Source organism: Carassius carassius, chromosome 6 (assembly GCF_963082965.1).
Source record: "Carassius carassius chromosome 6, fCarCar2.1, whole genome shotgun sequence".
In the NCBI taxonomy this organism is placed as follows: domain Eukaryota; kingdom Metazoa; phylum Chordata; class Actinopteri; order Cypriniformes; family Cyprinidae; genus Carassius; species Carassius carassius.
This window is the reverse complement of record NC_081760.1, coordinates 3,067,501-3,081,486: the sequence shown is the minus strand read 5'-3', so window position 1 is coordinate 3,081,486 and position 13,986 is coordinate 3,067,501. Positions and strand designations below refer to the sequence as shown.

At 35.9% G+C, this 13,986-nt stretch overlaps 2 protein-coding genes across 5 annotated transcripts in view; one reads left to right on the top strand and one right to left on the bottom strand.

Annotated features, from left to right (window-relative positions):
• Window positions 1–5,994, bottom strand: lap3 (leucine aminopeptidase 3). The gene is made up of 13 exons (XM_059551929.1): window positions 5,783–5,994; window positions 5,557–5,672; window positions 5,415–5,469; window positions 5,220–5,325; window positions 4,086–4,245; window positions 3,777–3,941; window positions 3,534–3,692; window positions 3,324–3,448; window positions 3,161–3,249; window positions 2,730–2,832; window positions 2,576–2,655; window positions 2,347–2,459; window positions 1–812 (listed from the first exon to the last, which is right to left on the bottom strand). The coding sequence occupies exons 1-13, from the start codon at window positions 5,879–5,881 to the stop codon at window positions 626–628; spliced, it is 1,557 nt and encodes a 518-aa protein (XP_059407912.1). The 5' UTR covers window positions 5,882–5,994; the 3' UTR covers window positions 1–625.
• Window positions 5,995–8,084: 2,090 nt separating this feature from the next.
• clockb (clock circadian regulator b) overlaps window positions 8,085–13,986 on the top strand; it is an 11,016-nt gene continuing 5,114 nt past the window's right edge. For 3 of the 4 annotated variants that reach the window (XM_059551926.1, XM_059551927.1, XM_059551925.1), the window contains exons 1-12: window positions 8,085–8,189; window positions 9,077–9,136; window positions 10,061–10,209; window positions 11,280–11,371; window positions 11,548–11,637; window positions 11,759–11,876; window positions 12,834–12,947; window positions 13,077–13,195; window positions 13,343–13,425; window positions 13,513–13,619; window positions 13,708–13,855; window positions 13,945–13,986. The exon at window positions 13,945–13,986 is cut by the window's right edge and continues 34 nt beyond it. In XM_059551926.1, the coding sequence (XP_059407909.1) occupies window positions 8,179–8,189; window positions 9,077–9,136; window positions 10,061–10,209; window positions 11,280–11,371; window positions 11,548–11,637; window positions 11,759–11,876; window positions 12,834–12,947; window positions 13,077–13,195; window positions 13,343–13,425; window positions 13,513–13,619; window positions 13,708–13,855; window positions 13,945–13,986 (1,133 nt within the window). In that variant the 5' untranslated portion in view covers window positions 8,085–8,178. Of the gene's footprint in view, window positions 8,190–9,076; window positions 9,137–10,060; window positions 10,210–11,139; window positions 11,169–11,279; window positions 11,372–11,547; window positions 11,638–11,758; window positions 11,877–12,833; window positions 12,948–13,076; window positions 13,196–13,342; window positions 13,426–13,512; window positions 13,620–13,707; window positions 13,856–13,944 lie in introns of those variants that run through there. The other variant, XM_059551928.1, reaches the window with a different exon arrangement.

Here is a 13,986-nt window from a genome sequence, read left to right as displayed (position 1 = left end):
TTTTTTAAGCATAAATGAAGTGTTTAATGAAAGATCAAATTAATGAAAAATGTTCATTTACCTAATTCAACGTATGTTTTCAAGAGAAAAAATAATTTGGGCAGCACATCCAGACTCAATGCCAACACGCCAGTCTTTCACCGTGACATTTATCACAATCTTCATTGCCACATTACTTTATTGACCTTGTATTTTGTGCATTTATGCATGGTATAACACTGCTACCATGTAATCTTATTACACAAATATGCAGAATTAAAAAAAAATTCCCAGAAAATTGTCCCACTTCTTTATACAATACCATTTTAAAAAGGAAGTCCAGCAAACTGGTCTTTTATATTCTACAGTTTCATTCCTTGCTATTCAAAGTAACTAGATTTTAGATACAGTGTGTTCTAGCAGTGCTTGTCCACAGTTTCCATTATATATTGTTTTCTGTTCTTGGCACTAAAAGTTTCTTCTTGTGCCTTCAACATTTCAGCATTGACTTCTTTGATTCTTTCACTGCATTGATCACTTGTCTGCTAATTTCAGTAGCAAACATATTAATAACACAAACTATCATTTCGCTGAACATCATGAATATACTTCTGATGCAGCCAGGTCAAAGGTCACAATGTTCACATTAGGGTTCAGAAGCCAAACCAGCAACGAACTCCACCAACGTACGTGTAGGTCTTCCAGACATTCCTTTTCTCAGGTATGGGATTTCATCCTTATTGGTCATGACCCCAGCAATGTCGAGATGAGCCCAATGATCAGCGGTCACAAACTCTCTCAGGAAGGCTGCGGCAGTGCAGGCACCACCTGAGCTGTGAGGTCACAGACCGGTTCAACATCACGGCACCCAAAAACAAATACAGTAATAACCACAGGTTATAGAACAAACACAATGCATTTTAAAATGTCCTTTATTCCTGTGATGAATTTATGGCCATTACTGCAGTCTTCATTTTCACCTGATCCTTCAGAAATCAGACTAATATGTTAATATGGTACTTGAGTAAAAAACATTTTTTATTATGATCACATTTGAAAATAGTTGTGATGCTTAATATTTTGCAATACATTACTGTTTTCAGGATTCTTCGACGAACAGAAAATTCAAAAGAACTACAATTATTTGAAGTATGATTTTAAAGGGATAGTTCACCCAAAAATGAAAATTCCATTCCAAAACTCCACTAGTTCATAACCTGTATTGTCTTTATTTTTGTGATTTCTTTCTTCTGTTGAGTTCAAAACAAGATATTTTGAAGAATGATGGTAACCGAACAGTTGACGGTAGTCATTGACTTCCATAGGATTTTTTTTCCATACTATGGGAGTCAATGGCTACAGTCATCTGTTTGGTTGCCAGCATTCTTAAAATAATCTTGTTTTGGTTAAACAGCTGAAATAAATTCATACAGATTTGGAACAACAAAAGTGAGTAAATGATGAGAGTTTTATTATTTTACCTTTTACGGTTTTAAAAAACAGTTGGTACTGTTTTACCATTTTACTGTGTTTTTTTGTGGTTGTTTTTGTTTTACCAATTTAATGCATCCTTGCAGTATAATCATATTCTTAATTACATACCGTATTTTCCGGACTATAAGTCGTACTTTTTTTCATAGTTTGGCTGGTCCTGCGACTTATAGTCAGGTGCGACTTATTTATCAAAATTAATTTGACATGAACCGAGAGAAAAGAACTAAGAGAAAACATTACCGTCTCCAGCCGCGAGAGGGCGCTCTATGCTGCTCTGTGCTCCTGTAGTCTACCACTGAAGACATAGAGCGCCCTCTCGCGGCTGTAGACGGTAATGTTTTCTCTTGGTTCTTGGTTCTAAATAAATGCGACTTATAGCCCAGTGCGACTTATATATGTTTTTTTTTCCTCATCATGACGTATTTTTGGACTGATGCGACTTATACTCGGGTGCGACTTATAGTCCGAAAAATACGGTACATAATAACGTAGATAACTCAATGGGCAAACAAGGAACGAAGAACCTTATAAAATGGTTTACAAACAGATTTCTCTTACAGATATAGAAATTTTTCCTATTGAAACAAGAATTTGGGACAGGACATACTGAAAATCGCATTTAGTCCAAGTATGTACTGCATTTGATAAAAATGTATATAAATATTATATATGCACTACTAAGTATAAGTGTGTTGTTGTATGAATTTAATTTGGTCATTAAAATTGTCTTTTCACATAACATATACAGTGGAGTTGACATTTGGACTTTTACTTCACATAACTAGTAACTAGTCCAGTTGAATTTGAGGAAGGGAACATTTGAAAAAGAATAATACAATGGGTGAAACAGCATGTTTGAGTGTGCATACGTACCGGCTGTACTTTCCAACGTTGTTCAGATCTGCCAGTGCGCACTCTGTTATTTGTTTGGTGTAGTGCTGAAAGAGTGGCATCCTCCAAACCCTGTCCCCAGTAACAATGCTTGCCTAGGAGGATACACAAATCACATATGACGACATTAGCTCACACAAAGCCTTCCAATGTTAAAGGATCACGTCAATGAAGAATAGTATTCAAGTCATTTTATGACGTTGCTAATTACCTTTTGCAGCCGCTCCCACAGCCAATCAGAGTTTGTAAACACTCCTGCAGCAGCAGAACCTAAGGCCACATCCACGGCACCTGCCAGAAGAACAAAGACAGAGAAACCATCAATAGGAGTCTTAAACGTATCAATGCAGCTTGTGTGTTGGTACCTGTAAGTGTAGCCGCATTGATTATTGCTCTGGGCTTGAAACTGTGAGCATAACACAGAGCATCAGCCAAAATCAGTCTGCCCTCCGCATCAGTGTTGTCAACCTACCAAAGAAAAAAGAAACTAAATACTTATTCACCAAGGACACCAGAATGATAAAAGTAAAGAATTTGGAGATTGTCACAAAAACATTTAATTAAATAAACTCTGTTCTTTTGAACTTTCAATTAATCATATCAAAAATGTATCACAATTTCTGCAAACTTATTACACTTTTTTTTCAACATTGCTAATAATAATAATAATAAAAAAAAGTATTGAGCACAGAATGATCTGAAAAATCTAATCTAATTTAACTCCAGATAATGTTGGCAACATTAGTTATGTAAAACAGTAATACATATCGGTATTGTATGTGCAAGTGCAGAATACCTGAATGGTTTTGCCATTTTTGGCACGGACAACGTCACCCGGTTTGTTTGCTTTTCCGCTTGGCATGTTTTCACAGAGTGGTGCCAAACCTGAAAATAAGGAACATGAGATTAGTTTGTGTGTGAATGGTTGCAGTGGCCAGTGTCTAGTGCAGTGGACGGACCAATGATATTGATTGGGAGTTTGAGAGCGGCTGCCGTCACAAGAGCAGAGCACACAGTGGCTGCTCCACCCATATCTGCTCGCATGGCATCCATGCCCGAAGACGGCTTCAGAGAGATACCACCACTGGAATTAAACAGACAATCAAAAATGATTTGAGATTCAAATACCCAACTACTGATGTTTCTAGGTTCTGTACAGATGCAGTTACCTGTCAAAGGTGATTCCTTTTCCCACTAGCACAAGAGGAGGCTGTGCAGAGTCTAAACTGCCTTTGTAATGCAGCTCGAGAAAGACAGGGGGCTCCTCTGAGCCTTTAGACACACTGAGAAAAGCTCCCATTTGCTCACTCTCAATCCAAGACTGAGGCCTTAAAGAAAGAGAAGGAAACGAACACAGAAATGTGATGTGTCGAGTCAGCATTAATGAATAGAGCGATTGATTTTAAGACTACCTCTTGTGGACAGTCACTTTATGAGCAAAGGGTGAGAGTTTCTGTTCTATAGTGTTGGCGAATGCTGTGGGAGTGATATGATTTGCTGGAGCTTCCATTAGTTGTCTGGCCAGGTTCTGCCCGTCCCCATAGAAAATACCTTTCTGCCATGCTGCTGAATCCACACTGCAAAGAAACAGGAAAGAAGACAATAAAGAGCCAGAATTCTTAGGATGAGTGTGAGGTGCAGCATGTGTGTGACTTTTTTACAATTCATGCTATAAATGTCCTAGGAATTTGTGAATATCTAAACATCTGCGTTTTATGTACCTCCCATATGGTTGGGTCGTCACACGGACCTTCTTCTTGGTTTTGAACTCATCATACTCAAAAAGTCCGAGCACAGCGCCCTCTGCTGCTGACTGCCCATCTCCACAAGGGTCTACCTCCACATGAGCCACCTCCAGATCCTGAAGCTGCCTGCATCCCGCTGGACAAAACACAGGCAAACTTGTTAGGGTGATTTGAAATAGTGCATTAAAAATCACGTTCTCAATTTTCAACACATGTATTATGAAAACACAAACTACTTCAATGAACTCAGAAAAAAAAATGCTTTGGTCACTATTAGACATTTTTGAGCCTACTTTAGGACCATTTATGTAGATCTATATTTTTAATGACAGTTAAGCACATTGTGTCTATATAATTTACATTAGGAGTTTTTGTTGCAATTCGAATTCTTCTCAGAAATATTATACTATATTTTAATCATTAATTAATTATAATATAAAAACACACATATACATACACACACACACACACACACACACATATATATATATATATATATATAATTTTTCTATATAAAAATTGTGATCTAGTTAAAAATATACATACAGACCATTTTGAGTGATAAAACAATAGCATTTTAGCACAGAGGACCTAACGTATTTCCAGATTTATATTTATAACTTGTATAAGTTCCTATAATCCAAAAAGGTTTTTTGATAATTTTGATAAAAACTTATGTAAATCGAAAATAATGAAATAGTTTTATGAATAGCAGGAAATAGTAATGGGTAAATGACATCATGGAATTGAAATATATATATATATAAACACACACACACACTAGTTTAAACACATTAACAAATAATAAAGCTATATAAACAGGGATTTTAATGACGTTGCATTCTAAATGCACAGAAATTAATATAGAGACGGTTCCACTTTGCAGCTATTAACAGCTTCCACTCTTCTGGGAAAGCTTTCCACAAGATTGCAATTAAATTGTGCATTACAGTAATAGAGAGCAGAATAAACAACATTCCAAACACATTAATTCTTAATTTTCTTTAAGCAAAATCTAATTTCTTCTGATTTGGGGGCGAAATCCTAACCTGACATTATGTTCCTAATAGGGCCTTGTGAGATTTAGCTGAACACAACAATGGCATTCACCTGATACAGCTGCACGGATGCTTTCCTTACAGTTGTCCCAGTTCTCTTTTCCACACACACCTGTGCCGCTCTTACCAAGACCAACAACAACCACACTAGGAAAGTCCTTTAAAGAAATAAAGAGTCGACTGATGTATTAATCTTGTCATCAGTTATCTAAAGGACATCCAAGATCATTCAGATGTGGGGTCAGACCTGATGTAAACCATAGAAGATCCTGCTTTTGCCTTTTTTCAGGGGAGGTCCAGATCTACAGAACAGAGAAAAAATGAAATAGATGGCGGGAAAAAAGGAGAAGAACAGTAAATATGCTCTATAAGTCAAATCAGTGGCTTACATCGTCAGCATTTCTGACAGTTTTCCTGAGATCGAGCTGTCAAACGAAGCAGCAGCCTCCGTCAAAAGTATCCCTTCATCGTCTGACTGTTTCTCATACACTCCAAGAACTAAACCCTGAATAAACCCATTCAGATATAACAATAAAAACAAAAAGAATGACTGATTAAAGACATGATGTGTGTAAATAGAGACATTTAGCTGATGATACGAGTACTGAAACCTACTTTTCTTGTATTAATGGAAGTGGCATGAGACTCCGAGAAAAATCTATAGTTGTGTTGTCGGATTGCCGTGAGTAAAACTCTTCTAAATGGTATCAACATCGTCTCTGAATTTCTAAAAACAGACTCAACCGTGATTCAGGAGATAATTCTGAGAGAGCCTTGTGTACACGTGACATTAGAAGGTTGAAAATCGCACACAGTCGCAGCTGCCGAGGTCATCAAAAGACGACATTCTATTCCAAAATAAAAGTCTCGTTGACCTTAAAGGAACTTGTGACCTGCTTTGCCCTCTGTAAGGATAAATATGAAAAGAATAATAATAATAAAACAGTGGTGTATGTAAGAGATAATCTCATATTTAATTAAACTGAACCAAACTTATTTGTATTTAATATGAAATTGAAACAATAACTCCAATCTGTATGCTGTATTAATACAAAACTCATTTCAATCATAAACTGTCAATGAGAATAAAAAGCAACATGTTTAGCTCTAACCTGTACACATTTTAATCTTAAATGATAAAACAACACATTTAAATGAAATGTATTAAAAAAATAGTTTTCAAGGAAATGTTTACGGCCGACTTAAAATTAGGCCACATTTCTCACATTTCACATATCTTAAATAAAAAACAGTATAAGACCAGTATTTGTGAATATGTGCAAACAACCTAATATGGGTTTATACATATATGGCTCCTTTAAAAAAGAAAAAAGTGTGATTAATCTCATCAAACATTATAATTTAAGGTACCACTGGAATAAAATGTCTTAAAAAGTAATGCAGAAAGTGTACAAAAATTAAGCATACAACACAGACCACTTGCAACACTATTTAGCTGTTGCACACAATTTTATAAGTTAACTGATGGGGCCCGTTTGTGCGTATGTTGCAGGCTACTGCGCATGACTTTTGGACTGCTCTCGTGAAGTAGGCTTGGCCTAAATGTTTTCATCCTGTTCGAAACCAAAATTGCACTCTCCGATGTAAGGTAAAATCTAAGAGAAGTCTGAACTGCCCATGTATATGGCGTTTTGAGCATGAACTTAATGCGTTTGGATTTTGTAGCGACCAGGAGGAGCTTCCGTTCGCCTCGCGTGACACTTTAGGCCCGCTGACCCACATTCACGAGAGCGCTCGAGGAAGTGCGCGCATGAAATTCAGCATTGCTTTTCTCGCTATTGCACTGCTTATTCAACCAAATGAATGACTGCACGGAACCGTAATCTCGGAATCACAGGGCATCTGTGTCTTTGAGTGTGAGAGTGTTTTTTGGTAGGTACCAAATATGTTTATATTTTGATAAAGGCGGTAACATTAGTTTCCGGGAAACACATGCTGCTGCTGTGCAGGAATACCCAATGGAAACAGTGTAACATTTTGTCAAGTATTGAAAAGTAGTCTCTTTAAGTAGTTTAGATGTGACAATTTATGCACTGACGTGACATTTCAATTTTCATTGCGACACACGTTTGATTTAATCAGGATGTTTTCGCACAACGTCAGCGTCCTTCTTAAGAGTCTTGACAGACTCGTGAAATTAATGGATGGTATGTTTATTATAACAGCAGTTTGCATTGTTTTAACCAGAATGACGAGCATAATGTCAAGTCAAGTCACCTTTATTTGTATAGCGCTTTATACAATACAGATTGTGTCAAAGCAGCTTTACAGTGTCAAACAGGGAAACAGATTGTTAGGAATGCAAGAGGACAATAACAGAGTCATTTTTCATTGTTGATTCAGTGATGTCATCATCCAATAGTGTCTGTGCGATCAAGCCTACAATATTGCCCAAAATTAAACATCCCCAACTAAGGAAGCCAAAGGAGACAGTTGTAGGGAACTATAGCTCTCATCAGTGACAGAGATAGAGGGAAAACCTTGGGACAAAACCAGACAGTTCTTCTCTGGTCAGATGAAACCAGCATGGCAAGGGTTAATTCCAGGCTGCAGCACTGGTCAGATTGTGCAGAGGACTCGTCTGGTTACCGTGGTCTTGAGGTGATGAGGTCTTCGCAGGGGATCTGTCTCTTTCAGTAGAGGCTTTTAAATTCTATAATGACCATGATTATTTTGATGCAAAGAACTGTGTGACTTTTTGAACCAGCAATAGTTCCTATATATGTTTTGTAAATTAGACTATTTATGCTGAGTTAGTGGTCATGTGGCCTCATGCTCTATGTGCCCATTAATTAACCTTTCACCTCTGACTGTAGCTACAGTGACCAAAAAGATTCAGAGAAGTAATATTTAACAACACTGTTAATTTGTCATTCAGTTATCTTCTGTTTTGTGTCTGCAGCCTTTCAGATTGGCAGGTCCTCTTCACCAATGTCTTCCCAATGCATCAGGTTTTTTAACCCCAGACTGATCCATGAGACGGCGTTATCATGAGCTCCAGGTACAGCTGAAATAATCTTTACATACAGTATCGTTAAAAAGAACCGGGGTCAGTAAGATTTTATTGAAGGTTTTGAAAGAATACTGTTCCTCGCAATGAGGCTGTGTTTTTGTGATTAAAAATACAGTCAAATCTGTAGTGTTGAGAGAAGTATCAGTACAGTTTAAAATAACCGCTTTCTATTGCAACAAATTTTAAACTGTAATTAATTTCTGTGATACAAAGCCGAATTGTCAGCATCATTACCCCATTCTTCAGTGTCACATGATCCTTCAGAAATCATTCAAATATACTGATTTGGTGATCAATGTTTAAAAAATTCTGTGCTGCTAATATATTTGTGTAAACTGTGCTACTTTTTTCAGGATTCTTTGATGAATAGAAAGTTCAGCAAGAACAGCAATTAAGTTGAAATGGAAATCTTTAATTTCTGTAACATTATACATTTCTTTACTGCCACTGAACATATGCATCCTTGCTGAATTAAGGTATTCTTTTAAAAAAAAAGATCTTACGGACCCAAAACTTTTAAACAGTGGTGTACTTCTTCAGAAATAATTCAGATATAGTAGCACAACAGAAAATGTGGTTTAATATAATTAATTCATGCATATGTCAGCAACATCCCTATTAAAATTTAATTACAATTGTATGTTCACATGCAGTTTCAGTGTGCCACGTTCTGCATTTACATTTTAAAGGGCCTACAGAGGAGTTCATCTTCAGACTTAGTCTATTTTTAGAAGTATATGGCTTCTCTGTTTCTCTCTCTCTCTCTCTGAAGTGATATGCAAAAAACAAATAATTCTATTAAATAGACATGTACTTGTTTTGCAGAAAAATTATAATGGGTCCATCACAAAGAATAAATGTGTGTCCTGTTTTAGGGATGATGATAGTGTTTTTGATGGGCTGATGGAGGAAGAGGGGAAAGATAAGGCCAAAAGGTGAGTTAAATTGCTGATGATTTTGTTCTGTTTAGTGCTGCACGGTTATGACAAAAATCATAATTGTTGATTATTCCTTGAAATTGTAATTGCGATTATTATGATTATCACAATTTACATAGATTTTTATACCATTGTTTGAAGCAACCACATGCTATATTTTTAAGATGAAAACAAACAAGCTAAAAACACCCACACTGAAAAACTTTGAATGCTTTTCAATAGTATTAAGCCTCAATGCATGGGATTTCTTTAAATAATAAAAAAAGTAAAAAAAAAAATGGAAAAAAAATATTTAATAGTAAAATTGAAACCATGGAAAAACCCTAAAGATAACTTGTAGAAAGTAAAAAACGCATCTTAAGCACACAGAATTACATAAGTGGACTTTGATTAATTACCGCTTTTAACGATTATGTAATTGTGGCATCTGTTATTGTAATCACGATAAGAAATTAAAATAAATTTTGCAGCCCTACTTCCGTTTTATACTTATGAAATATTATCATAATAGAAGTGGGTACAAACATCATTCAGATCGTATAGTTGTATTGATGGAATGGTCACAAATAGCAGATTACAATAAACATGTTTGTTTTACTTGTAGATTATTATGATTATTTGTATGTTAAAACCACATTTAACAGGGTTAAACTTTTCTTATTATGGCTTATGTTGTTCACTTTTCTCATGAACCATAAAAAGGATAACATAGAATGTCAACATCATAAACGCATCATAACTCACGCTAACTAGATTAAAAAGCACTGTTTTTTCCGGGTTATGCTTGTATGCTTCCACTGTTGGTCTAAAGGTTAATGTTTACAGTAGTAGTTTTCATCTGGCAAGTCTGAAGTCAGGAATAAGCATTTTCCAGCCTTGTGTAATGCTTTGTTTTCATGTGTTAATTATCTTCAACCTCAGAGTTTCGAGAAATAAGTCTGAGAAGAAAAGACGAGACCAGTTCAATGTCCTCATTAAAGAACTTGGCACCATGTTGCCTGGAAACACACGCAAGATGGACAAGACAACAATTTTGCAGACAAGCATAGACCACCTGCGCAAGCACAAAGGTGAGGCAAAATAATTACTGGAAAAATTACAGATCTGTGTTATTGTTTTGCCATTGCATCCATGTGCACAACAGATGTGTGTGATTGGTTTATAATGCTCAACTGCTGTTGCAAAAAAAAAAAAAAAAAAGTTGCCATGTGATTTAGATGGTGGAAGTGGAATGCTGTATTCATCACTTTTCATGATTAATTTATCACATCCATAATTGTAATTTTGATTAATTATACAGCTCTACCATCATGCAACTCATGCAGTTTCTGCAGTATGTGTATTGTGAGCCGTATGCTAATCTTCTGTATGCATTGTATACCTGGTTGACCTAAAAAAAATGCCAAAAATCTTTTATCTTTCAGACATTTTAATATTCAAGTTAAATTAAAATGTATAGTTATAACTGGACTTAAAATGCAATGTAATGAGGTCATGTCACAACAAAGCTGAATGCTACCGCAGTATTTTCTATGCCACAGCACAGGATGTAATATTTCAAATACATCTGGCAAAAAAATACATACTGTATGAAGCATTGTACTCTTCCTTGATTACTATTATTGTTGTTTTAGTATGTAATATTTAATTAGCTGAAGGTATTTTGCTATACTACTGTTCCATTCAATGATCCAGTTAAGTTTCAAGCGACTCAAGATATTATTTGAATTATTTCAGTTCTTTATATGTAATACATTTGCAGTGTTATCTTAAATCAGTTTTTTTTTTTGCTTTGTCATTGCAGTGTATGAAATGTAGTTTGTAGTTAAAGCAGTTTTACATAGGGCTACAATATAAAATATGGGAACAAAAGGGGTAATGAATACTTTTGCAAGCCAATGTTTCTTTTAAAACCCATTGAAACAGGAAACATTTATTTAAAATTTTAATAATGTCACAATGTTACTGTTTTTGCTGTCTTTTTCGTCAAATAAGTGCAGCCTTGATGAGCAAAGAAACTTTTTTAGAGGTAATGTTTTACAGACCCAAATCTTTTCAAAGGATGTGAAGTCTCTAAGCAACTGAAACCTGCAGATCCTAGGAAAGCTGCTTACAGTCAATTGTTTGTGTTCACATGCAGAAAGTGCTGCACAGTCTGAGTCGAGCGAGATCAAGCAGGATTGGAAACCCCCGTTTCTTAGCAATGAGGAGTTTACACAGCTGATGCTAGAGGTAAGATTCTGCATTGTGCAATATGTGTGTTTGTGTTTGATTTACTCTTTCTGTTTCTTCCTGTTGTGAAAGATGTTTCCACTCATAAAAAACATGTGCATCCTCATTCATGTTTAATGTACATTTTCAGCTCATGGATTGTTGCTGTTTTAGTAATATGTTTGAATGTTTTTAAGGCACTGGATGGGTTCTTCATAGTGATGCTGACAGACGGCAACATCATTTACATCTCAGAAAGCATAACCTCCCTGCTTGAGCATCTGCCTGTAAGTGAGAGAGGATGTGTGTTTAGTTGGCAGATCATTTGTAGTCTATTTAAAGATTTATTTTGGGCTTGGAGTCACATTTTATATCTGTGATGTTCATATATAATCATGTTTGTTTCAGTCGGACCTGGTGGATCAGAATCTTTTGAATTTTCTTCCATTGGGGGAACATGACGAGGTGTATAAAGCGCTGTCGTCACACCCGGACATTGAAAACCTCAACTCTGATAACCTCAAAGGTGAGTGTGCAACCTCAACCCCCTACCACATATCTCTTCTGCTTTGATATTTTTTTCACTGCTCAATATGGCTGGGCAATATACCATTTATTCATGACGATAACTAAGCAGCATTGTGAATATTGCATTGTACTCTTCATATGGTCATTAATTGTTTATTTGATTAATTTGTCTAAGGCTAGTTGTGTGATCCTTTCTTGACTTTCATGTATGCGAGCATTAAAAAATGCTTTAAGTGCGTTCCTTATCTACACTTCAGCAACAAAAAGAGCTTTAGAAGTTTGACTGATTGTCTTGTACAATTTTAAAATGTCCATGAATCGATTTGGGGGAAAAAATTAATAAACACTTATGTCTCTGAATTTTTGTTTAAGAAAAAGCTTTTTCATAAAAGTATGTTTATAAGTATTGTTCTATTTTGTATTTTGTGTCAGTGTTCTATATTAATATTTTCAGTTTTCGTTCATATCATTTTTTTTTGTAATGTTTAGTAATTTTATGCATTTTTCTGTTTGCAAAGGCAACATTTCTTATTTTTATTCTTTATTTCAATTCAAGAAAACTAGTTTCAAGTTTTAGTTAATTAAAAACAATTCGGTGTATATTACATTTGTAAAATAATTAACATTCTTCCTTGTGTTTTGTATGTTTACTTGTTTTACTTTTTACTTGCATATTTGTAGAATTTACTTTGTCATACTTTTTGGCAATTTGGCATTTTGGCAATAGTTGTTGGCAATAATAAAAAAAAAAAATTATCACCCTTTAAGTTATTTTAGAGCAAATCAATGAAGATATAAAGTGAATATTGGTAAAAGAGTGAAAGCTTTATCTCTCTATAGTACTGTCCTGCTTCCCACTGAAATGGTAAAAGATTACTCTTAAAATTTACATTTTTATTATGTTTTTATTTATTTATTTATTTATGTTGTTGTTGTTGTTGTTTGTTTGTCTTAGCCAAGAGCCAGTTGGAGTTTTGTTGTCATATTCTCAGAGGTTCTGTGGATCCCAAGAAACCGCCAGTGTATGAATATGTCAAGTTTATTGGCAACTTTAAGTCCCTCATCAACAGTAAGTGTTTGTTTTTTTTTAGACTGACTGAGTACTCGACCATGTTAACTGCATTTGTTACTGCCCAAAGCACAAGTGTGTGCTCTGCCACTCTCCTTTAACAAATCTCCGCTTTGAATGCTCTCCCAGTGCCCCTTACAACCCGAAATGGCCTTGAGGGGATTTTGCAGCAATCATTGCAGCCAGCCTTCGATGATAAAGTCTGCTTTATTGCGACTGTGAGGCTCGCCAAACCCCAGTTCATCAAAGTAAGCTGACAATCAATCAAGGAAAAATAGATCTGCATTACAAATACTCTCTCAGAAAGCAGACAGCCATGGGCGAGCATCATAACAAAGCATTACAGGCATAAACATTCTGATATTGACCTGTTTGTTGTTATTGATGGTGTGCAGGAGATGTGCATGGTGGAGGAGCCCAACGTAGAATTCACGTCTCGACATAGTCTGGAGTGGAAGTTCCTCTTATTAGATCACAGGTTTTCATATTTCCTGACAGAATCACTTTCTCTGTGTTTGTAACTCATCGTCCAGTTTTCATTCAATTAAATGTCTATGTGTTGCAGAGCACCTCCTATCATTGGCTATATGCCCTTTGAGGTGTTGGGAACATCAGGCTATGACTATTATCACGTAGACGACTTGCATTTACTAGCCAAATGCCATGAGCATTGTGAGTTTAAAAAAAGCAAACATTTTTTGAAACTTTCATTTGGCGCCATATCCTTCATATGTCTCTCATATTCTCTGTCTCCTTGAAGTAATGCAGTTTGGAAAAGGGAAATCTTGCTATTATCGCTTTTTAACTAAAGGGCAGCAGTGGATTTGGCTCCAGACTAGCTACTACATCACCTATCACCAGTGGAACTCGCGACCAGAGTTTATCGTGTGCACACACACCGTTGTGAGGTACACTGAGGCACAGCCACACCAAACAGAAAATGACGAATTGTGACTTCAACAATGCTTTTTTTTATTTTTATTCTTTTTGTCTCCAGTTACGCCGAGGTGCGAGCAGAGCAGAGGAGAGAGATGGGTAT

Coding starts and splice junctions, on each gene's coding strand:
- lap3 (XM_059551929.1), bottom strand. CDS start 5,881: ATGTTGATACCATTTAGAAGAGTTTTACTCACGGCAATCCGACAACAC. Junction 5,470..5,556: donor CTGTCAGAAATGCTGACGAT/GTAAGCCACTGA, acceptor TCTGTTCTGTAG/ATCTGGACCTCCCCTGAAAA. Junction 5,326..5,414: donor TCTTCTATGGTTTACATCAG/GTCTGACCCCAC, acceptor ATTTCTTTAAAG/GACTTTCCTAGTGTGGTTGT.